At 39.6% G+C, this 26,140-nt stretch overlaps 1 protein-coding gene across 3 annotated transcripts in view; it reads left to right on the top strand.

The window, feature by feature from the left end:
* Nucleotides 1–26,140, top strand: part of NECTIN3 (nectin cell adhesion molecule 3) — a 105,943-nt gene that overhangs the window by 66,649 nt on the left and 13,154 nt on the right. For 2 of the 3 annotated variants that reach the window (XM_073666672.1, XM_073666671.1), the window contains exon 6: nt 1,347–8,341. The exons of the other annotated variant lie outside the window; for it this stretch is intronic. In XM_073666672.1, coding sequence (XP_073522773.1) covers nt 1,347–1,930 — 584 coding nt within the window. In that variant the 3' untranslated portion in view covers nt 1,931–8,341. Of the gene's footprint in view, nt 1–1,346; nt 8,342–26,140 lie in introns of those variants that run through there. 3 annotated transcript variants of the gene reach the window in all.

Raw genomic sequence — 26,140 nt, 5'->3', positions numbered from 1 at the left:
GGCTTTTGGTAAATGCCCTCCATTATAGCACTAAACAGCAAAGCTTAAGGATATGTGCCCACGATGCAGAAATAAAGCAGAAATTTTCCTGAGCATTTCTGCATCTCCCTGGCAGAAAAAAACGCATGCGGATTGTACATGCGTTTTTTCTGCCAGGGAGAATCGTTTTTGCATGCATTTCTGCATGCGGTTTTTCAAGTGCTTTTCCAAGCGATTTTGAGCATCACTTGGAAAGTGCTTGACAAGTTGGTTACACAATATAAATCCATGAAACTGGCATGGATTTATATTGTGTGACCAATTTATGCTGCTTTAAATGCAGCATCTATAGTAAAAAAAAAAAAAAGAATTAAAATGTAAAAAATAAAAACAAACATTATACTTACCTCTCCGGTGGCCCGGAGAGTCATTTAGTCAGCTGACAGGTCACGCAACCGCTGACGTCAGCGGTCGCGTGACCATCACATGACTAAATTACGTCACCGCAGGTCCTTTCAGAACACCGCAGGACGCCTAGGGCAGAGGTCGCCACTGGAGAGGAGACCTGGGGCCACCGGAGAATTAAGTGTAATATTTTTTTTTATTTTTTATGTTTTAATTCTTTTTTTACTAATGGTACCCGGGTCTGGAGGAGAGTCTCCTATTCTCCAGACCCGGGTACCATCCGTGCATTGAACCGCATAACATCCGCATGCATACATGTATACATGCGGATGTTATGCTGTTCAATGCAAGTCAATGGCGGCAATTTCGCCGAGTTAATCAAAAGAAATGGTAGTGCTGCGGATTTTTCCAAATGATAATCCACAGAGGAAATTTCCGCAGCATGTGCATGTTGGGAAACATGGCAGACAATTTAACATGGAGTGCAGTCCATTGTTCCTAATCTCCTTTAAGGTGATTTTATATCTCACCAATCAGCAGTAACAGTTGGATGAAAGAGATCTGCTGCATTAAAGCCCCCCCCCCCCATACACATTAGACTAACGTCGGCTGAACCTGCCTACATCAACGAGTGTAATGTAAAGTGAAAAGCATGACTCTTATTTTTTAGACTTATAGGATGAGATTCCATATTGTATCATTGGAGGAAAGTGGTTGATGTGCATACATTACGTGTCTAAATGTGTATGAAATATCTGTGCTTAAAACAAATTGAAGGTTTCTTAAGTACAAGCTACTGCCCAATATAAGCAGTGGTTTCCATCAGATGAAATTTGATCTGTTGCTGCGGACTATTGGGTTTTGCAGTCATATACAAAACCTATGTTCATTGTCATTATCAAACTTAGTTACTAGCACATATTGACATTGTCTTCCCTTTTGTTCATGTCTACTTCCATTAGATCCTCCTCTTACTACTGCACCTCCGACAGCTCCCCAGACCCATTCAGCCTATGATGCAGAGTTAACAACAAACTCCAGAAAATTTCATATTCCAGCTTCAACCATGGCAACTTTACAGGATGGAAATTTTGGCACCATTATTGGCAGCGTAGTTGGTGGATGTCTCTTTTTGATTCTTTTAATTGTGCTCATTGGCGTTATATACCACAGAAGAAAACAGACGTTCCGGGGGGATTATTTTACAAAGAGCTACATTCCTCCTTCAGATATGCAGAAAGAGTCCCAGATTGATGTTCTTCAACCTGAAGATCTAGATCCATTTCCTGACAACCCAAAGAAGGAGGTTGACATTAAAAGTAATGATCATATTTATAACGAATATCTCCATGAGGATGAAAACTCAGATTGGAACCACATTGTCAGCTATAACCGATATCAAGAGCACTTTGATAGACCAGGCAACAATTATACTGAAAAAAACATACCGGTAGTCTCACGGTACAATCAGAACTTCGACAATGAAGATGACTTGGTTTCCCATGTGGATGGTTCTGTCATATCCAGAAGGGAGTGGTATGTGTAGAGACTACCGCAAGTGGACTTATGTGCATTCAGCTACATGATTGTCAGATTTACACTTTCGATCTTACTTTTTATGTTGCTACTTTTTTCCCTATTTTACCATACTTAAAAATGATCAAATGATATCAGTCAAATAATTTCTTGCAGTGACATGAATCGGAGCTATGTAAATAAATAGAGTTTTGAAGAATTGATTTATTAGACTAGGAAAGACAATGGTATAACAGCCTATTTGTATCTTGGCACTAGTGGCCGAAACGTGTTCTCGTTCAGCAGTGTCACAGTTGACTGGTACATTGAAATGTCATGTGGGGCTGTTTTGATATGTTTGTGCTATTAAGGCTGTGTAGGTAAGTATTTTATAATAGCTCTAGCAGGTGCCTCAATGCACTAAAAGAAAATGTAGATAATTCATCTATATCCATTGTATTTTCTGCTATGGCCTGGAAACTAGTAAGGATGGAAAACAATGCTGCTATCAATGAAATGTACTATAGCCCACTTACCTTTAGGAGCACTTGAGAGTTAAGAATCCGAAGATTTATTTGTAAGATGCTTCACCACATTCAAGGACGCAATTTATTTTTGTAAGGTATTTTTTAGCAATCTTGTACTTTTTCTACAGCTCCGATTATGTGCTGTATGTTTAGTATTTCACTCGAGAAAATACATGTTTTAACGCTTATAGCATTGAAATTGAACTACCAGACAGCGTAGATCAGATTTGTAATATTATTTCAATTTTTTTCATCATTTATTTGCCTTGATGACTTTTTTTTATTAATAGAATATTAAAAAGGAAAAAAAAAAAAAATGTTTTCATGTAGCCACAACATTTGTTTCCACTTTTGTTAATACTCCCATTTGTTTTTTTTTTTGTTTCTGCTGCATCAAGTATGTACGGTACATCCATTCATCTTCGCTTTTCTTGTACCATCTAACACTCGACCTACTGATAATTTATGTGAGCGCTACTTGGAGTAGTTGAAGAAGCCATTACCATAGATATTTCCTAGACGTATAGCTTAGTAGTTTACTAGCAACAGGTGCTTTATGTATATATATTGGTATACACTGCTGTCATGGAATCCTGTATGAGGATTGGTTAAGAACACAAAATTGCTGCATTTTTGTAGGTGACCATGAAACTTGTTTTTTTTACATTTAGGTGAGAAATGAGAACAATAACATTTGTTTATCTTGCCTGTGAATTTCCTATGTGTATATGTACGTGTGTGTGTGTGTGTGTGTGTGTGTGTGTGTGTGTGTGTGTGTGTGTGTGTGTATAAGTTCGGGGTAAAGGTTTTATTTGCATAAAATATAACATTAAGGAAGGAAAATCTCTCACTGTCGTATTTTACTCAAGTAAAACCTTTACCCCGAACTTCATCACTCCTGCAACTCTGTCCCTCCTGATATTTCCTAAAATCTAGGTAATTGTTATTTAATTTCCCTAAATCTTTATATCCCACACTATGTCTAGTAATTTAAATAATGCTAACCTGCCACATCATTAAGTGCCGCTCAATATTACTCAATGATAGTGGAGCTGGTTTGGGTGTTTTGGCTTATTATCAATGGGCTTATAAGTGTAGTGGATACTTAGTGTAGTGGATACATAAAAGCACCCACAAACCAAACCAGTGTACCGGCAAGGCACGCACAATATACACATATATAGGTTATGTTATGCTCATTATTCCAGTGTGTTCTAGACAGAATTTTCATTACTACAGGACTGATCATTTTGGATCTTATCATTATTTTCTGTGTGAATACAAAAAAAATTAAATTACAGTACAATACACCACAAAATGACAGAAGTTGCTTTTTGACAATTAGGGGAAACATCACTGCAGCTAGTCTCATTTACAGGTGTAAGATTGGACTAGCCAACCAAGTTATCTATGGCGGTTAGGCCCCATAGTCACTTTCTCTGGTGGACCTAACGAATCCTAGTTCAAGACTGCAGATGTGTAACTATATTCACTAAACAAACTATAGACTATCAAACATGGGACAAAATTTAAAGGGCTTGGTCCAAAACCTATGTCTTCTTGCTGGGACTTCCATCAGTGAGAAGAACAGAGATTTGTAGTCTTCCTTTTGAACAGAATTGGAGTCGAGCATCCACACTGCTTGTAGTCCTCATAGAGCTTGTGTGAAATGGCAGTGCACAATGGGACCCTCAATCTCGTGATCTGGGGAGTTATAAGCGGTCAGTCAGTTATCTATTCCTGTTAATATATGTTAAGCGTTGATATTAGGTCAACCGCCTTAAGCATTAACAAACACATCTGACACCTTCCCCAATAACCTTTCTCAACCATTTAGCAGTGCCAAAGAGTATTATGTTATACCTTCTAAAATTCAACAGAAGAACATTTTTTGAGTCAGAGTATGTTACTTTACAGTGGTATTCCTATGTTAGACATTTAGGCTGTACCACAGGATATTCTGTAAATGTCTAATAGCTGTAAATCCCACCTCTTGGGGGACTGCACCTTGAGAATAGTGCTCCATCTTGCACGTTTGTAAATGGAGAGCATAATTGGAATAGCCTTCTAAATACGAGTGGTTATTAGTTCAAAACACAAAGCAATCCTCTTGTCTTTGAGCCATGTTGATGAGAGCATTGCGAAGTTCAACAAATCTATAATTCGGGCCAAATTTTGCTGTTCAATATGGAAAACGTATGGATATCTGAATTCTTTTACCTTCCACTTACTGGTGTACTTATTGGCAAGGGCTAATACCCAAGCTAACTGTATATAGGTTGGTAAAGTTCCCATTGAACTCTGGGAGCTTTTTGTATCCATATGCAGTTTTCTCTTATAGGAGCAGAAATCATTTATGTGTACATGTGGGGAATGATACCGCTGAGCCAAGTCAGTGTCTATAAGAAGATAAAACTTAAAGGGATGTTTGAACACCTTGATATTAGTGACCTTCCCAAAGGATAAGTCATCAATATCAGACCTGCACCCCCACGACTAGCTTTTCTCTGCTGTGGCGGTGGCCTGATGTAAACAGTTGCAGAGTTGAACAACACAGCTCCATCATACTGTTTAGTGGCTCCTACCGGGTACAGCAGATCAACCCATATTCTTGCAGGTCTTTGCCAGCATGTGCAGCTATTGGAAACATTATAATATATAATGATCCTGAGTGGAAGTCTGTATATACCCTTATAAAATGATTACATTGTTATGCAGTGTAGACTTTTTCTACCATTACATAAGTTTTACATCCGTATTGGTGGGCAAATAAATTACACCCTTCTTGCATAAATGTAAGAAATTTTTATGTTCATGTGAAGATACCCTAAGCTTCATCTGCTATAGCTAGACTAAGTGCCTCCAACTGATGCTGCTCTTGCCACTTAGAACAATTTTACTGTTTAATTTGTGCCAATGTCTAAGAAATTCCAATGAGTGCTTATGTTTTATCCTATGCTGTACTGACTCATAAACTTCAAGAAAGAATCCATGCAGTCCACTCGTCAGTAATGCAACATTAAAGGGGTTGTCCACTACTAGGACAACCCCTTTTAAACTAAATGTTTGGCCCTCGCGGTCCCGGTGCTGTGATGCGGTGGAATGACACGTGATACCGGGCACCCAATCAGCACTGACGTCACTGTCCCCGCCTTTGTACGAGCTGAACATGAAGCGGAAGCCAGGGCTACAGCTGATCCCAGACTTTCTCTTCATGTTCAGTTTGTCCGAAGGCGGGGACAGTGACGTCAGCGCTGATTGGGCGCCTGGCATCACATGTCATACCACCGCATCTCAGCCATGAGTGCCGACACCACTGGAACGGAGCCGGCATGTGAGGTGAGTATAGCCTTTATTATTTTATCGGGGCCGAACATTTAGTTTAAGAAGTGGTTCTCCTAGTAGTGGACAACCCCTTCAACCTGCATATACTAACTTTAGTGGGTGCTCTCTTACACAGGTCATAATGCTGGAGAGGGCCCAATAAGAAAATTCCACATAAAGTATGCCCCTAAAAGTTGCATACTAAGGTGGTGTGGTCATACCCAGGCCCTGGTGCCAGAGAAGAGGGCTTAGTTGCAACTCTGCCATGTAAGAAAACAACGGTATTATAAGTAGCATATGGATCCGCCTACAGATTTTTTAAAAGAGATACAGGAATTTTAAGTTATACCTTTTGGTTACCACAGAACCACACTACATAACTGAATACTATACCCTGTGGGGCAATTATTTAAATATGGCTGAAGAAAATCCTGTCTTTATTCTAGAAGTTGCTCTTGTAAAATGAAAGCTTTGATATAATTGGTTACTATGAGTGAAAAGGCCAGTTTTACTTGTCGAAAGTTTGAATAAATATGTCCCTTGCTTGTTTTTTTTTTCTACTTCTCCGAATATGCTGCTTTGCAGGTATCTATTGACATATTTTGTTATATTTGAGTGTGCCAAAGTTTCTGATATTGCGTTCCAGGAGCACAGGGGACTGTGACCTTTAAACTACCCATTAGATGGCTGTCGGATAAATGATGCCTCAGCCGATCGTTCATCCAACAGCCATCTGGGCCAATTCTTCTGTACGAAGGAGTGCTCAATCGGCCAAGTGATCTTGTGTTCTCTTTGAGAAAGCTGTCGATTAACATGTCTGCCGCTGACTCATGTCCAGGAGAACAGAGTGATCAGCAATCTGAAATTGGACAAGCCCAATCATATCACCCAACAATTAGTTGTCCCATACTCCCATACACATTCGAGTAACATCTGAACTCGTCATTATCGGCAGGTGCAGCTCATATTAATCTGTGTATGAGGGGCTTTAGTCTGAAAAACGTAGTCCATGACTTTTTGACATCATTATTTAATCCTGTGTTGAAAGTGACGTGGTCCTAATAGGGGGAGTAAAATAAGTTGCTGCCACACACCTCTCCAATAGGAACAAAATGATCTCGCACCTGCCTGGGTATACGGATGAAATTGATTTAATGTGTATGTCCGCCTTAAATAAGAGGATTTATTTTTATGAAAGAGGTCCTTTTGTCACCTAGTTTTGAGAGTATACTCCAACATACTGGTACAGGCCACTGCATTATAGTTTGCATTTTGCGCCAGCTCACAAATATTCATGCTTATGTAATTTTTTGTTTTAAAAAAGGGTTGTGTGGGTTACAAAATCAAAGCACCTTTCTTTCAAAAAACAGTTTTGTCTTTAGCCTGTGCCTGACATTAGAGCTTGGCTTCATTGCTGAGTTGCAATACCAACATAGGACCAATCATGTTCACATGCTGTTTTTGGAAGAATGCCGCCATGTTTTTCTAACCATATGCAAAATAATTAAAGAGGTTTTCCCACTAATTTCACCCCCCTTTCATATGTCCTAACTCTTTCTAACAATCCGTTACTCCAATTACCTGCCGAGCTCCTATAAGCTCATCTCTGTGTGAGTACTCTGTTGTGATTCTGGCTCTGTTACTTCCAATCTGGGGACCGGAATCAGACGAACAGAGTAGCCCATGTCATTGGTGGGGGCAGGGCTACCTCTGTGAGTGACAGCAGTATGAGCATACATGCCCATATCAGACTTCACTCTCTTGCACAGATCCTGCCGATGCTTTGGAGTGCTGTCTCTTCAGCTGACAAGCCCTGCGATGTGCTGCATGTTACTATAAAGCATTTCACAGGGCTTGTCAGCTGAAGGGACGGCACTTCAAAGCTTTGGCAGGACCCAAGCAGAGAGGAGCGTGACACCTGATCTGAGCTTGGTCATGGGAGGTGGAGACTGACTCTGCCGAAGCTTTGAAGTGCCGTCCCTTCAGCTGAGAAGCCTTGTGATATGTCTTCTAATGATCAACAGCACATCGCAGCGCTTGTCAGCTGAGGGCACTCCAAAGCCAGGAAACAGGTAGAGGAGTAGAGGGAAGCCTGACATGAGCATGCATGCTCACACTGCTGTCACTCACAGAGGTGGCCTCACTCCCACCAATAATTCATCTGATTCCGGTTTCCAGACCGGAATTAGCAGAGCCAGAATCACAACAGAAGACTAGATGACCCACACAGAGATGAGTTTACAGGAGCGGAGCAGGTAATAGGAGTCTATTAGAAAACTGGTAGTTATGAAAGAGAGTGAAATTAGTAGTGGAAAACCTGTTCAATGTTTAAAAAAAATGAGTTGGATTTTTTGACAGTTTTATAACTAAAAGAATTGTGATAATTTTGACTCGGAAACGGTTGTATTTTGCCTCAGACGAACACACAAGTGCAACTTTTTCCTAATTTTTTGAAGGGTAATTTATGTTTTGACAAGGTAACATTTTGAAGATGCTTGTTTTGTACAGTTCAGAAATATCAGTATGATAGTGCTGGCGCTATAAAAAATTTTCACGTGTATGTACATTTCCTTTAAAATGTCATGATAAAATCTGAAGGGATGGATGAGAAAGTAAAGAGAGAAAACATAGGAATGATTTTCTTTTTTGCTTAATCAAGCAGCTGCTAATGTTAGTCTGAACTTCACATGTTAAAGGAAATCTGTCAGCAGGTTTTCCTACCCCATCGCAGAGTAGCATCATGCAGGGACAGAGACCCTGATTCCAGTAATGTCACTTGCTTTACTGGGTGCTGCAGTTTTTTATTAAAAACTTTTATCAGCTGCAAATGTACCGGTTCTCTGTATGCGAAGTTCTGTATACTTTGCCCCCACCACTGATTGGCAGCTTTATGAGTACACTGTGCATAAGCAGGAAGCTGCCAATCAGTGGTGGGGGTGAGATTGGTTATTTGGGGTCATGTCAAGTAGTCCTCAAGTGATCTCCAGCTAGGAAAGAAGTGATTCTATAAAAACTGCACTACGCAGCCCAGTAAGTGATTTACATTACAGACTCACTTTATGATTAAGGAACAGTTAGAGTTCATACATTATTTTACTGCTTTCACATTGAATACGGTTTATCATGAGAAAAAGAAAATTTCCTTTATTAGACAGAGAAAGATGTAAATGCCCACCCTCAAATTTGTACTTTAATCCAGAAAAGTTCAAAAGTTTTTGCTGATTTCATTTTCAATTCCATACGACACACTTTTATTGATCCCGAGGGAAATTGTAGTAATACATTTTAGTAAAACTTCCTCCTTTTGATACAGAGCATAGAATGTCCTTGAATTGACATAAAATTCAATTTGAAATCCTGGCGACCTGCAAGAATCTATAAAGAGAAGCTTAGGAGATATCTGTATATATTGTGCTAAATAGCTCCATCTACTGATGACTGCCATGAGGAAGAACTTGTGAGATAACAGAGCTGTGATTGCATTAAGGATATATTAAGAAATTCTACAGCTCAGCACTGATAAAGGATACCTGCTCCGCTATTTGTCTGCACCACTCTCTGTCTATGATACCCATAGGATGCCCTCAAAACCTTGTCAGTGAAATGATCTTTAACTCATAGTGAAGCTCAGCCTATTTATGTGCCTTCAGTTGTAGGCGGTATCTTTGTTACTCTAGTGTAAATGAGATCTGCATTCTGTATATAAATAGTGATTATTCTCAATCAAATCATAATTAGTTCTGAATACCATCTCCACTGCAGATTTCCAGTCTTCTCTACTGTTAAGGGGACATAGCTGTTCATTATCTGAAGAGGCTATGTTTGTAAGTGTAATACACTTATCCCTGTGCAAATACAGGACTAGGACAATTAAAGCAAAAAAAAACTGATGGTTATATTTTAATTTGGTTACTAGCCAGTCAGCTGGGTGCTGCCACCACAATGAGAATGAAAGTGAAAATGCCCTTTAATCAATTACCATGATCCCTACATAAAGGCATATCTGCAAATGACTTGGGTGATACAGATCCAGGTCCTCTCACCCCAAGCAATCCGCATCAGATTGACGCATTCATGTATTATTCTAATGCTGTTTTACATGGTGAATCGATTGCGGAGATCTTCTAGATTAGGCAAATACATATTTGTGCTGTAGGTATTGCTGTAATTATGCTGAATGCAACAATAATTGCATAAATGTTAAATGACCAGTAATGAATTTATCGCGCATATAATCTGATCGCTATTCAGCAATGCTAGTTAAATGTGGCCAAACTGGTCAAATCTGCCCCATGTTTGTGTTTCATTGGCCAAATAGACTTGTCATCCAGTTTCAATTAGATTGTATTCTAATAGTCATTGTGTAGGCCATATTGGCCTGATAGATTTGAAGTCAATCTCGTCAGTCTCCATTAGGTCTTTGTGCGTTGGCCACCTCGGAAAGTAAACTTCTTTCCTTTCACATCACAACTACTATTCTGGAAGGGAAAGTTAGCATTAGATATTGTTTCCGGCTTAATGTATGTAATCGATTAATGTTACAAACCATATAGTAAAATCTAGGAATGTTTCCATGTGTTCAGAATATTATTCTAGTAGTAGTTTGGTAAATGGTTCCCATATCAATCTAAATATATCTATGTGCAACTTTAATGTTGAGACCTGATTTGCATTTTTCCTTATTTTACATGGTGTAAAAAAAAAAATTCCAGTCTTCCAAACCTTGTAAATATGTATCTTAAGGTCCATTTACATGGACTATCGGCATGATACTACCACCGATCGGTAACCTTTACACAGGCAGACCAAAGCAAATGATGCATACTAAGCGATCTATACCAGATCGCGCATAGGCTGCCATAGTTCTTGACTGCGCAACACCACTGAGAACAATAATCTTATACGCTGCACAAAGGATCATTTCACTTGATGAACAAGCACTTTGCCTGTTCATCGGGTGATCGGCAGCCTGTTTACGCCGCAAGATAATCAGGAAACGCTTCTTCAAGATCATCTTGTAGTGTAAATGTAACCCATTACTAGTATCTTTATATTCACTAAACAAGTTGGTTAGTGGATCTTATTGCTCAAGGTCCAGTATGTGTAAGGGTGGTTCGACACTAGAAATCTGGGCCAAACAAAGATGTAGCCTACAATAATTTAGCCTTGGTCTGAGTATGCTATTGATTGAAATGAATTTGTAGATAATGAAGCCTAAATTACTAAATGAGGCCTTACAGGTAAAGGTGGCCCCATTTTTACGTATTGTTATAGTACTTATGCAAACATTTTTCTAACCCAAGTTCAATTATAGCGGCATATGTATCGTAAATATCAAATTATTGACATTTGCCAATACCACTAAGAAAAGTAATAATTTTTGTGTATGCATGATAAATTTACATCAACCATAAACACCGACCATTAGGATACATTGATCTAAATCTTGCAGGAAAGGCATTTTCATAACAATTTTTCTCAAGAAGCAGTTGATTGTTTACAAAACTGAAGGAACCTCTGAATTCAATGAGGTTCACCCAATACCAGCCCTCTACTGCAAGAGATCTTCAAGTAAATGATTACATTTTACTGGAGTATTTTTTTGGCTTTTAATTATTATTTTATTAAATGCTGATCTATGATTGGTAGGTTTGCGTTCGGGTCAGAGACCATTTCGGTACTATTTTGAAGCTTTTTTTATTGTAGCCAGCTATATATAATGTGCTTATAGATTTGTAACAAGTGGCTTGTTTTTCTGCTTTTACACTTTTCGAATGTATGTATTAGCATAACTATTTGTTAAATGCTGTCTGCTGCTATCAGGGATGTGAATGATTTTGAAAACAACCAAAAAAAAAATATAAACACTTCTGTAAAAATAGTTGAACAGAAGTAGAAGATTGTAAAATCTCCTTGAGAACAATGGTCTTAAGATCTTAATTTTATCTGCAATAACATTTGGAGGTTAGAAAAGCATATTATAATGTGAATTTTTATAAATATAAATCAAATATTTTACTTGCGCTTCTGGTAAGTGTTAGGATGTAATTTTCAGATTCTGAAGTTTTTTTATGTTCCCAAATTTAAGTTTACCAATTTTTTATAATTTGCTAGAGTAAACTATGTTTTTATGATGAATAATTTGTTATTCTCGCAACTGTTGGTGCTTGCTGTGATGTTTGCTGTTAAGCAATGTTTATTACTATTATATTGTAAAATACATAATTTTTAATAAATGATTGAAGTTCCATAATTATCTTCTGGACTATAGAGTATTACTTTGGCATAAACAAAGAAGTTAGTATGTTGAATTAATTAACGTCCTCATTTATGTAAAGCACCTAATACTCATATATATATATATAATATATATATATATATATATATATATATATATATATATATATATATATATATATATATATATATATATATATTGCTCAAAAAAATAAAGGGAGCACTCAAATAACACATCCTAGATCTGAATGAATGAAATATTCTCATTGAATAATTTGTTCTGTACAAAGTTGAATATGCTGACAACAAAATCACACAAAAATCATCAATGGAAATCAAATTTATTAACCAATGGAGGCCTAGATTTGGAGTCACCCCCAAAATTAAAGTGGAAAAACACACTACAGGCTGATCCAACTTTGATGTAATGTCCTTAAAACAAGTCAAAATGAGGCTCAGTATTGTGTGTGGCCTCCACGTGCCTGTATGACCTCCCTACAACGCCTGGGCATGCTCCTGATGAGGTTGCGGATGGTCTCCTGTGGGATCTCCTCCCAGACCTGGACTAAAGCATCCACCAACTCCTGGACAGTCTGTGGTGCAACGTGACGTTGGTGGATGGAGCGAGACATGATGTCCCAGTTGTGCTCAATCGGATTCAGGTCTGGGGAACGGGCGGGCCGTCCATAGCTTCAATGCCTTCATCTTGCTGGAACTGCTGACACACTCCAGCCACGTGAGGTCTGGCATTGTCCTGCATTAGGAGGAACCCAGGGCCAACTGCACCAGCATATGGTCTCACAAGGGGTCTGAGGATCTCATCTCTGTACCTAATGGCAGTCATGCTACCTCTGGCGAGCACATGGAGGGCTGTGCGGCCCTCCAAAGAAATGCCACCCCACACCATTACTGACCCACTGCCAAACCGGTCATGCTGAAGGATGTTGCAGGCAGCAGATCGCTCTCCACGGCGTCTCCAGACTCTGTCACGTCTGTCACATGTGCTCAGTGTGAACCTGCTTTCATCTGTGAAGAGCACAGGGCGCTAATGGTGACATTACCAATCCTGGTGTTCTGTGGCAAATGCCAAGCGTCTTGCACAGTGATGGGTTGTTAGCACAACCCCATCTGTGGACGTCTGGCCCTCATACCACCCTCATGGAGTCTGTTTTTAACCATTTGTGCAGACACATGCACATTTGTGGCCTGCTGGAGGTCATTTTTCAGGGCTCTGGCAGTGCTCCTCCTGTTCCTCCTTGCACAAAGGAGGAGGTAACGGTCCTGCTGCTGGGTTGTTGCCCTCCTATGGCTCCCTCCACATCTCCTGGTATCTGCTCCATGCTCTGGACACTGTGTTGACAGACACAGCTACCCTCCTTGCCACAGGTCACACTGATGTACCATCCTGGATGAACTGCACTACCTGAGTCACTTCTGTGGGTTGTACTGTAGACACCGCCTCATGCTACTGTACCTCTAGGGGTGAGCGCAATGGCAAAATGAAAAAGTAACCAAAACAACAGTCAAAAAGGATGAGAACAGAGAAATGGTCTGTGGTCACCACCTGTAGAACCACTCCTTTTATAGGGGGTATCTTGCTAATTGCCTATCATTTCTACCAGTTGTCTGTTCCATTTGCACAACAGCAGGAGAAATTGATTCACAATCAGTGTTGCTTCATAACTGGACAGGTAGATTTCACAGAAGTGTTACTTACTTGGAGTTACATTGTGTTGTTTAAGTGTTCCCTTTATTTTTTTGAGCAGTGTGTATATATATATATATATATATATATATATATATATATATATATATATATATATATATATATATATATATATATATATATATATATACAGTGTGGTCCAAAAGTATATATATAATATATATACATATACACAGTGTGGTCCAAAAGTAGGTGGCCAGAAAATAACATTTATTTTGATTTATATATAAAATTATATTTACTAACACAAGCATAACATTGACAATTTCATTTATCAGCGCAGGTGCTCAAACTGTTTTCCATTACAATTTGCAAAGCTTTGAAGTCGCCTCTTACGCTTCGACAAACTTTTTTTGCAGAAGCCTCTTTGGTATTAATTTCTTGAAATGCATCTTATGTAATTTTTCAAATCACTGACACTTTTTGGTTTTCGACTATAAACTTTGTCCTTGAGTACTCCCCAAAAGACAAAAATCCATTGGGGTCAAGTCTGGTGAACGTGCCAGCCAATTAAGTGGGTCTCTTCGGCCAATCCATTTATTAGGAAATGTTTCACCAAGATACTCGCGGACTACTCTTGAATAATGTGGAGAGGCCCCATCTTGGAAATAAAGGTCATTTGAATTAGGCTGTTGCTGTAACTGGGGAACAACTTGATTCATTAGAATTTCGAGATACTTATCTCCTGTGACTGTTCCATCAAAAAATATTGGTCCTAAAACACCAAAACTTGAAATACCACCCCAAACATTGACACCAGGCTCATTTAGTCATTGCTCTAATGTTAAATGCATGTTCTCATTATACCAGTAAATACAATTATGTCTGTTAATATGGCCGGATAATTTGAAAGAAGCTTCATCACTCCACATAATGTTATCTAAAATTACTGGATTTTCTTCAGTTTCGTTAAGCATAATCTCACTAAATTGCAGCCGCCTGTCTGGATCATCCTCCAATAAACCATGAATTAGATGTGGACGATAAGCTTTCCACCCAATAGATTTCAGGATTCGCATGATAGAAGCTCGTGAAATTCCCAATTCCAACGAGGCTCTTCTGGTGGACTCCGTTTGTGCGGACACATGCACATTTGTGGCCTGCTGGAGGTCATTTTGCAGGGATCTGGCAGTGCTCCCCCTGTTCCTCCTTGCACAAAGGTGGAGGTAGCGGTCCTGCTGCTGGGTTAATTCCCTCCTACGGCCCCCTCCACGTCTCCTGGTGTACTGGCCTGTCTCCTGGTAGTGCCTCCAGCCTCTGGACACTACTCTGACAGACACAGCAAACCTTCTTGCCACAGCTCGCATTGATGTGCAATCCTCGATGAGCTGCACTACCTGAGCAACTTCTGTGGGTTGTAGAGTCCGTCTCATGCTACTACGAGTGTGAAAGCACAACCAACATTCAAAACTGACCAAAACATCAGCCAGAAAGCATTGGTACTGAGATGTGGTCTGTGGTCCCCACTTGCAGAACCACTCTTTTATTGAGTTTTTCTTGATAATTGCCAATAATTTCCATCTATTGTCTATTCCATTTGCACAACAGCATGTGAAATTGATTGTCAATCAGTGTTGCTTCCTAAGTGGACAGTTTGATTTCACAGAAGTTTGATTTACTTGGAGTTATATTCTGTTGTTTAAGTGTTCCCTTTTATTTTTTTTGAGCAGTATATACAGTACAGACCAAAAGTTTGGACACACCTTCTCATTTAAAGATTTTTCTGTATTTTCATGACTATGAAAATTGTACATTCACACTGAAGGCATCAAAACTATGAATTAACACATGTGGAATTATATACTTAACAAAAAAGTGTGAAACAACTGAAAATATGTCTTATATTCTAGGTTCTTCAAAGTAGCCACCTTTTGCTTTGATGACTGCTTTGCACACTCTTGGCATTCGCTTGATGAGCTTCAAGAGGTAGTCACCGGAAATGGTCTTCCAACAATCTTGAAGGAGTTCCCAGAGATGCTTAGCACTTGTTGGCCCTTTTGCCTTCACTCTGCGGTCCAGCTCACCCCCAAACCATCTCGATTGGGTTCAGGTCTGGTGACTGTGGAGGCCAGGTCATCTGGCGTAGCATCCCATCACTTTCCTTCTTGGTCAAATAGCCCTTACACAGCCTGGAGGTGTGTTTGGGGTCATTGTCCTGTTGAAAAATAAATCATGGTCCAACTAAATGCAAACCTGATGGAATAGCACACTCTTGGCATTGTGTGTGTGGTCATAAGCAAAACTAAGAGCTTCCTCTTTAAATTGTATGGATTTACTTATCAGGACATAACAAAAAAAGAAGTTAAATTGAGCTTCAGATGAGCTACAACCCATGACAAATTTCACTGTTATTTATTCAAAGAGAACCTTACCGCAAATAGCAATTGCAATTAACCCTAGAGCTACAGCTCGGGAGTCTAAAGGCCTCAGTTAGCATGTTAAATGTTCAAGTTCATACCAGCACAACTTGAAAAAGACTGAACAAGTATGGCTTCTTTGGAAGGTATGCCAGAAGAAAGTGTCTTCTAAAAATAATGTCAGCATGGCCTAATTTTGCTAAGTTGCATCTGAGCAAACCACAAGACTTCTGGAACAATGTCCTCTGTACAGGTTAGACCACAATGGAGATGTTTGTCTTTAACACCCTGTGCCCTGTTTCTGCTGATATGCTGTGTTTGGTTCTCGACAAATTCTTCATATCAACTGTCAAGCATGATGGTGGAAGAGGAATGCTGTAGGCTTGTTTTGCAGCCACAGGACCTGGCCACCTTGCTGTCATTGAGATGACCATGAACTCCTGTATACCAAAGTATTCGATAGTCAGAGGCCTTCATTCCAAAAGCTAAACCTTGGCCAAAACTAGGTCATGCAACAGGAGAATCATCCCAAGTACTTCAGCAAATCTGTATCAGAATGACTGAAAATGAAGAGAATCAAGGTGATATAATGTAATGTCAAAGTCGAGATCTAAACCCTGTTAAAATGCCGTTTCAGAACCTTAATGGCCTGGCTACTTTTTTACTTTAACAGATGTGTTTGGGACATGATTTTGTGTACATTTACTATTATATAGGTACGACGGGACCTTCTCATGCACTTGGTAGTGTTGCCTTGCTCGTAGACTGCACAGTATTTCTGTCCACAAAATGACAGCTGATGTAGGAGCATGTGACCAGACCTGTCATCATCCTCCTCCAATAGAAGCCACTTTCTCATGTGAGGTGTTTTTCAGTTGGATGAGACTGATGAACTGATCTGGTCACATGCTCCTCCGCCAAGAGCCATTTTATGGACAGAAGAGCTGTGCATCTTGTAAGAAAAACTGCCCTAACAAGTGCAGAAGAATCTGTCATACCTGTATACAGTGCTCAGCATAAATGAGCACACCCCCTTGGAAAAGTAAGATTTTAATCTTTATCTCACAAGACTGAGTTTCATATTTTTAATTTCTATAGCACCAACATATTCCACAGCAGCATACTATTCCAATGAACTTAAGCAACATTTTAAAGATCAGGCCAAAATTCATCCAGAATGGCATGAGAGACTGATAGTCTTACAGAAAATTATCTTAAGTTATTTTTGTAAAAGGTGGTTTTACAAGTTATTGATTTATAATTAATGTTCCACACTGCTTTTATATTTTGGCCTAGTTTTTGTTAAATAATGACTAATTTGTCATCGTATTCATCTGAGGTTTTATTAACCTAATATTAAAACTTTTTAAAGACCTGATTTGCAAAATCATAGAATTCAAAGAGGGTATACTTAGTTTTTCTCATTACTGTAAAAACAAAATCCTCGTAGTGCACATATGTCATGCTTTTTTCTCTTTAAACAAATTGTAATATTACATGTAGGAAAACAGCTTTTTATTCGTGAGAATAATGCCCATAGCATCAAAATGGAAAACTGTCCACTTGTAACAGGTTAAATCATGTTTAACAGTAAAAACTACAACCAAATGATTCTTCAATATGATATCAGTCTTCCTCTTTTAAGACTGTAATATCCAATAAAAAACCACAATATGGAAGGGTTTGAATTTGGTCAAAGTTCTTGTATTGCGATCACTTTCGTTTTTCGTCAGTTTTGTTTTCTACATTGTAGCAAAAAGTGGTTGTTTCATTTGTGACCTAGATATTTCTAGGCTAAGAAACGTCAGCTGAATGCTCATTACCTTTCCTTAAATGTGTCAGCCTTCACATTCTCACAGTTCACTGAGATTTAAGCAAAGTGTAAAAATGACAGTGTTACTTGTGTGACGAGCCTACTGAAAGTAAAAAGTAATTTATACCTTTGATCACTTTGAATTTAAGCCCAGTCATCTCTTGTACCATCGGTATACTATATTGTGGTCAATAGTACCTGTTGACTAAAATTACATTTTCGATTAGTTTTGCCAAATAGCTAAAAGAAATACTGACTGGTGCTTATCAGGAGTTTATTTAAAAATAAAGCTACTAAGAAAGTGACAATTTCTCTAATGTGAAGGAAAGACTTGTATTCCAGCCATTACATGTATAACTTAGTTAAAAACATTATGCTAATGTATATTGGTGTTTGTGTTAATTGGATTTTCTTAACTTAGGTTGTTATGGCATTTCAAAAAGCTGTGTAAGGTCTTCAATGGATTTCTAATCGGGTATATGGGAATCAGATCAGCAATAGATTTTCGGTATCCAGGAATGTTTTGGGTGCAAATTATCCAATTGAGGTAGACAGATCTACCCTGTGACTTGAAAAAGGGGTTTGTGTTACCCGAAACATGTTGTTGGCTGAGACTTTTCAATAAGATTCTTCCGATTATATCAGCATCATTTCAATTGGACAATTTACACCCATGACCTTACTGGCCATAGAAGGTCCTTTGCTGATATGATCCCCATGTACCCAATTACTCTTCTTGTTGATTTTGGTACAATCAACCGAAGATGCAGGATCGAGGCTGCATGATTATCCCATGAAAATTTAAAATTTAAATTTACTGGTGTTGTACCCACCGCACAACCTCTGAAGGTGAGTCTGCAACTTGACCCTCTAGATTTTACCTTTTTCTTACATTATTACCCTATGTTTTGCAGCTTCTCTTGTGTTTTTTTTCCTTTGCATGCCTATTTGATGGATATCTAAGGCATAGTGATCCCTTCATACACAAATGTAGTAGTAGTAGTATCTGTAGCAGCAGGTATTGAAAAATGCTGCAAAGTAAAAATGCTTTAAAAAAGAAAAAAGTTTTAATATTATAATTTTTTTATCAGTTAACAAAATGCAAAGTGAAAAAAGAAATTTAAATCAGATCAACACTTGGTGTTACCATCCTTTGCCTTCAGTGTTTTAAAAAGCCACAATGGTGAAAACAAAGGAACTGTCGGAGGACATCAGAACTGCTATTATTAATAAACACAAGACTTCCAAAGGGTATGAGGCCATCTCCAAAGACCTTGGTATCCCAGTTTCGACAGTGCGCAGTGTTAAGAAGTTTGGCAAGCATCGAACCATCAAGAACCTCTCTGGAAGTGGGGGAAAGAGGAAAATTGATGAGAGAGGTCTTCGAAGGTTGGTGCGAATGGTGGAAAAAACACGTCAAACATCCAAAGACCTTAAGGCCAACCTGGAACAGTCTGTGGTCATGGTTTCAAAAAATACCATACGCTGCACACCAAACCAAGCAGAGCTTTATGGGTGAAGGCCACGGAAGGAACCATTGTTGAAGAAAAGACATAAAAATGAACGACTGATCTTTGCCGAAGAGTACCTGGACAAACCACAATCCTTCTAGGAAAATGTTCTGTGGACAAATGAAACACAAATAGAGCTTTTTGGCAATGCAAAGCAACAGTTTGCTTATAGATGGCACAATGAAGCTGTGTTTCCAAACACAGACAGCCACCTCATGCCCTCTCCTGCTAAGACTTTCCCTGCTCCTTCTGACGGCCGGCGATATCTCTCCAAATCCTGGCCCTCCTCACCACATCCCTACAGTCACTTCTATCTCTCATCCGTGATCTATCACAAACGCTCACAACCTTTCAAACCTTATACCCATCTGCCCAGCCCCCGCTTCCCCAGTCACACTAACAGGAGCTCTGTGGAACGCTTGATCCGTCTGCAACAAACTTTCCTACATCTTTTTACACGTACAGCTGCCTTTTCTGCAACATGTTGATACCCATCACATTTATCCTTTAGCAGCCTATTCGGACATTGCACCACTGTCAAAGCACTCTGCATTTCACACCTTTTCTGTTCTAACGCTTGCATTCTTTGCAGCAATTGAAGCCGTTCCTCATGCTGTCTCCTATAAGCATGTAACAAAATCCATCCTTTCCTGCTCACAGCACCCAATTCCTGTTTTTTTGCCACTCTCACTTTTTGCAGACATGTCACCACATCAGCAGGTTCAGCATCATTCAAACATTTGTCCCATGATTCACTTAATCCAACACATTGCGACCACTCTTTGGCCAAAATATGGTAAGGAGCCTGCTCCCACCCTGGAATTTCTACAGAAACACTTACAACCTCTTTTTTCTTAAAGAGAGGCATGTTTTAAGCAATATCAAACTATCACACAGAGTCCCTTCTACTTTCCAGAAAAGAACTTCTGAGCCTTCTGTGTATCCTGCCGACTACGCCAAATTATGTATTGCCAAGTTTTTAGCAATAAGGTTCGGATACGGCTTTAAAGAAGGCAGCCACTTGTAATATAACGCAATTTTATTTATAACCGTTAATTTGAAAGATAAAATACAGAATCAAAGGAATAGTATGATATTATGATATTGCGTACACTTTTGCAGATTAAAGGTTACAAAGGTTAAATACTTATAAAGGTTACATACTTACTATTAGATAGAAGAAGAAAAAGATTTCCCTAGTAGCATGTACATCATCCATCCGGAAACTTTAGCTTAAGAAGCATTTAGCGATGAGCAGAGAATGCGTCCTAGGTCCTACGCTGTAAAGAGCGTCCTCTTCACAGGTCCACAATGCTTCTGCCATAACTGAATTCTTCAACAGCTTTATACATTTTAGAAAAAGACTTACCCAACCTAATATTACATAAGCATGAAAATTCATAGGTTCTTGTCCAACATTCCAATCCCGTGACAGTGGCCAGCTATCACAGATAAGCAATGGCGGACAAGACCTGTTCACAGACCATTCTACTTCTGTCATAATGTTTACATATGATAAGAGTAAAGCCTACACCGGGTTATAAATCAGAACAAAGTTTTCTTCCCAGACAGTATATTGTGTTAAGAAGCTATGTATCAGTGAGATACATTCACAGATAAAGTATACCTTAACACAGAATATATAATGTATCACTTTATTGTACTATTTGTGAATATATATCTAAAATTTCTGTGTAAAGCTTTATGCTGTACTGCGTGTAGCTGGATCTATATGGTTCACACTGGCTGCATTTATATCTTACCCCCATGTCTGTTTATCACTATTCTTAATAAACTTTGATAAATTTCTACATAAATTTGAAGGCTTTATGATCGTTGTTTTCCTGTTTTTGATCTTCGTTGTTTCTACGATTTAGCCCTTATTATGTCCATATTTGGTAGTTTTAAACCTAAACAATTTTTCTATATGTATGACTCCCATTTAGGGTAAATATACTACCTATTTTCCATGAATTGTATGTAGAATATATAATCAGAATATTAATTAAAGGTTGGATACATCATAATGGATTTCAGATAGCCACTTATATTTTTGGTACTACAATAAGCGTCTCCATCTTATTTAATTTTTCCCAAAAATTTGACGTGGCCTTCACCATATTTTTGTGTCCAGCCAGGTACAGCATCCAGGAACGGGCTGCCCCCAACCACCAGATGCCTATTTGTACCTGGCTCGAAACAAAAATACAGGGAAGCCCTTTTTTTAAATTATTTCATGAAATAATTAAAAAAAATTGCCGTGGGGCTTCGCCCTATTTTTGTGTCCAGCCAGGCACAACTAGGCAGCTGGGGGCTGGAATCTGCAGCGCAGGGAGGCCCAAGCTTTCTGCCCCCCCACCCCCGCTGCAAATTGCAGTCCGCAGCCACCCCGGAAAATGGCGCGTTCATAGAAGTGCCATCTTCTGGTGCTGTACCCAACTCATCCAGGGCCCTGGTGCAGTGGCTCACTGGGTAATAAAGGGGTTAGGGCCAGCTTGGTATTATCAGCTGGCCCTATGCCCGAAATTCATGGGGTCACGCCAATATTAGACATGACTGCCATGAATTTCTGGTAAAGTATTTAAAAAAAAACACAACACCCAGAATAAAGTCCTTTAATTGAAATAAGCACACAATTCTTTATTATTCTAAATTAAACCATACTTACCATCACGCCCATTCCAGCTGAAGCCAACGATCTCCTGCAATAAAAGTAAAATAATAAAGCAACATCATCCTTACCTTTCGATGGTTCCCAGGACAGCTCCAGCTCTGCTACATCGAGATGACAGGCTGGACCGCAGCAGAAAGCTGCCATCCAGCCTGTCATCCCGCAGACACTGAGAAGCACAGGCATGCTTGCGCTCCTCAGTGTTAGGCTGTGATGGCATCCTATGGATGCGCCATTTCTGGGACGGCTGACTGCTGGTGTTTCTAGCCTGGGAGGGGGCCAATATTCATGGCACCCTTCGTGGGCTATTAATATCAGCCCCCAGCTGTCGGCCTAGCCTTTGCTAGCTATTAAAATAGGGGGGACCCCACGTCATTTTTTTGGGGGGTCCCCCATTTTAATAGCTAGTAAAGGCTAGGTATTCAGCTGGGGCTGATATTAGTAGCCTGGGAAGCTCCGTGGGTATTACCCCCTTCCCAGGCTTCAAACATCTGCCCCAGCCGTCTGCTTAACCTCCGCTAGAGACTAAAATTGCGGGGAACCCCATGCCAATTTTTTTTTTAATAAATCCTTTATTTTAACACTAAATGACAAGTACAGTAACCAACACTGTCACTCTACTTATTATATATGTGACTGACGTGTTTCTATCTATCTAATCTATGTGTGAAGCTCTATCTTTCTGTTCTAAATTGTCGGGTACCACTGCTGAATTGCCGGCCGGCTTTTTTAAAGAGACGGTGCATGAAAACACTATTATTTTTTTAAATAAATCCTTTACACTAAATGACAAGTACAGTAACCAACACTGTCACTGTACTTATTATATATGTGACTGATGTGTTTCTATCTATCTAATCTATGTGTGAAGCTCTATTCTTTCTGTTCTAAATTGTCGGGTACCGGTATATGCCGCTGCTGAATTGCCGGCTTTTCATGTTTCACTGTGAGCACTGTTCCCATCGATTTGGGCAACCACCTCCGCCAATACATTCTACATTATTGTTAGTTGTTTTCCTTCATGTAGAATTAACCTACAAGGAAAGACAGGGTTTATTTTCATACGGATATTTGTGTCCCATTGACTTGCATTGGTTTCCGGTATCGGAATCGGCGATATCCGATACTTTTTGGGTATCGGCCCGATCCAATCCGATCCGATATTTCCTGATATCGGAAGGTATCGCTCAACACTAGTGTTAATGTTTGGCTGCTGTCACGCACTAAAAGACATTTTTGTTTTGTTTTTGTTTTTTTTAAAACTAGTTTTGCATCGCCATACTTTGAGAGCTGTCATGTCATGCTGCCAGTCATGTGAGGGCTTGCTTTTTGCAGGATGAAGTAGCGTTTTTGTTGGTAGCATTTTCGGGCACATGACGATTTTTGATCGCTTTATATTCAGATTTTTGAAGGCAGATTGAACAAAAACCAACCAGTCAAGAATCTTTTTTATTTATGCAGTTCCGCATGTGGTAAAATTGATAAGGCAGCTTTATTCTTCAGGTCAGTACGATTACAGCGATGCCACATTTCTAGTTTTTTACATATGTTTTGGCGCTTTTACAAAATAAATACTATTTCATAGAAAAAATAATTATTTTTGCATCGCTTTGTTCTGAGAGCTATAACTGTTTTATTTTTAAGCTGATAGAGCTGTATGGTAGCTTGTTTTTTGCGAGACAAGATGATGTTTTCAGCGGTACCATTTTTATTTACATTTGTCTTTTTGATCGCGTTTTATTCCACTGTTTGGCGGTATTTTGAAAAAACAGTTTTTTCCCTTGTTTTTCATTTATTTTTTTTATGGTGTTCACTGAAGGGGTTAACTAGTGGGACAATTTTATAAGTCTGGTTGTTCCGGATGCAGAGATACCAAATATGTGTACTTTTTTTTTGTTACACAGATAAATGTATTTATTGGATTAATATTTTTTCTTTTTTTTTGTTCTTTATTTTGTGATTTTTTTAAAATATTTTTAGAATTTTTATTAACTTTTTTTTAACTTTTTTAAATTGTCCCACTATGGGACATCAACTTTCCTTGCTCTGATCGCTGATCTAATACTCTGCAATGCTTCTGCACTGCTGAGCACCAGATCAGCGTCTGATAGGCAGGAAGGAGGCATCTCAGCTCCTGCTCTCTCAGCAGGCGCTGACTGGCCATCTTCCTGAAGGACCCCGTTGCCATCTTGGCATCGGGGGTCACCATAGAGACCATCATCACAACGCGATTGCATCGCGCTATGCTGATGGAAGCACAGAGGGAGCTCACTCCCTCTGCGATGCCCCGTGTTGTTGCTGTCACTATTGACAGCAGCATCATAGGGGTTAAACACCCGCGATCGGTGCTAGCACCCATCATGGGCATTGCTGCCGGGTGTCAGCTCTCACATAGAGCTGACATCCACACTCAATCTCGGCTGCGCTCAGCGTGAGCCCGCGCGATCGAGGAGCTGTATATATATGCAGTGCTTTGCGGGAACCCAGCTCCCGCAGCACCGTATATATGGTGCATGTCGGGAAGGGGTTAAAAAACTATATAAATCTGTTATCGCACCAACCCAAAGAATAAAGTCGTCTAATCACTTATACCGCACGAGGAATGGCATAAAAAATAATTAAAACCAATTTTTGATCTACTGTTGATTTGTTCATTCTGCCTCCCAAAGATCACAGTAAAGCTCTGCTCACATATATCCTGCGATGAGATTCCATGTAAATCTCTGAAATACATGATTCAGACTGAACCCCCGGTGGATGTTTCCCTATAATGAGGCAGATGGAGGCACTGTGGACACCATCTGACCTGTGATCCAGCGGTGTCCATCTTTTTAGGTGTGCATAAAAGTGCCATCAGCCAGTTTTGTGTGCTTCTGAAAAGAAGAACACTGCTGAACAGAGACCAGACAGAGTCCAGAGTAACTCTGCTGCCTCATTATAGTGAATTGATCCCTTAGGGGTTTCATCTGAATCACGTCACTCACATGTAGATGGAAACCCCAATGTAAGTTCTCAGTGTAGAGCGCAGGATAAATGTGATCCAAAATGTTATGTAAACTGTCCCCAACAAAAGCTTCAACTCAACTCACAAAAAAAGTCCCCACTCAGGTCCATCATCTGTTAATGAAAATATAGGGGGGCTTCCATGTTACTGGTAGTACAAAGGCTTTAGAAAAGCCCTGTGGCTCCTTGCCCCCCAAAAGAAATCCAATGAATTCTGTGCTCCTAAATCCAAATGCCCCCCCCCTTCTGAGCCATACAGTGTGCCTAAACCACATTTAGCGTCCACATTTTTGACATTTCTGTAGCGGTGAGAGCCCACCTAATTTATGGGTGCATGTCTTCAGAAGCACAAGTTGGGCACTACAACGTACTAAAACGGGTGTTTGGAATTTTCACTCAGCAACATCCACTGCTGCTTGTTTCTGGAAAAAAAACCATGGAGTCAAAATAGTCACTACACCTGTAGATAAATTCCCAAAGGGGTATAATTTCCAAAATGGGGGTCACTTGAGGGGGGGGATTCTGCTCTTCTAGCACTTGGGGGCTCTATATATGGAATCTTAAAACTATTCTAGAAAAATCTGCGCTCCAGGAGGCAAATAGCCATCCATTCCTCCCGAGTCTTGCTGTGTGGCTAAGCAGTACTGTACAGCCACATATGGGGTATTGCCACGTTCAGCAGAAATTCTGGGACATATTTTGGTGCCATTTGTAACTACTTTCCCATGTGAAAATGTAAAATCTGGGGCTAAAACAAAATTTTGGTGGTAAAAATGAAATCATTTTTTCTTCACTGCCCAATGGTATAAAATTCTGTGCCACACGCATGGTGTCAATATGATCACTGAACCCCTAGATTAATTCATTGAGAGGGGTAGTTTGTAAAATGTGGTCACTTATGCGGGTTCGGCTGCTCTGTCACCTCAGAGGCTCTCTCAGTGGGTTATGGCACCCGCAAACCATAGCAGTAAAATCTGCACTATAATATGGTGCTCCTTGACTTCCGAGCTTTGCACTATCCCTGAAAAGTATTTCCCGATTAAATGTAGAGTGTTGGCGCACTCAGGAAAAA

The sequence above is a fragment of the Phyllobates terribilis genome, unplaced genomic scaffold (genome assembly GCF_046119375.1).
Source record: "Phyllobates terribilis strain yellow unplaced genomic scaffold, ASM4611937v1 Scaffold_2__4_contigs__length_985480577, whole genome shotgun sequence".
NCBI lineage: Eukaryota > Metazoa > Chordata > Amphibia > Anura > Dendrobatidae > Phyllobates > Phyllobates terribilis.
The sequence above is the reverse complement of the archived record's forward strand: the minus strand, read 5'-3'. Positions and strand labels throughout refer to the sequence as shown.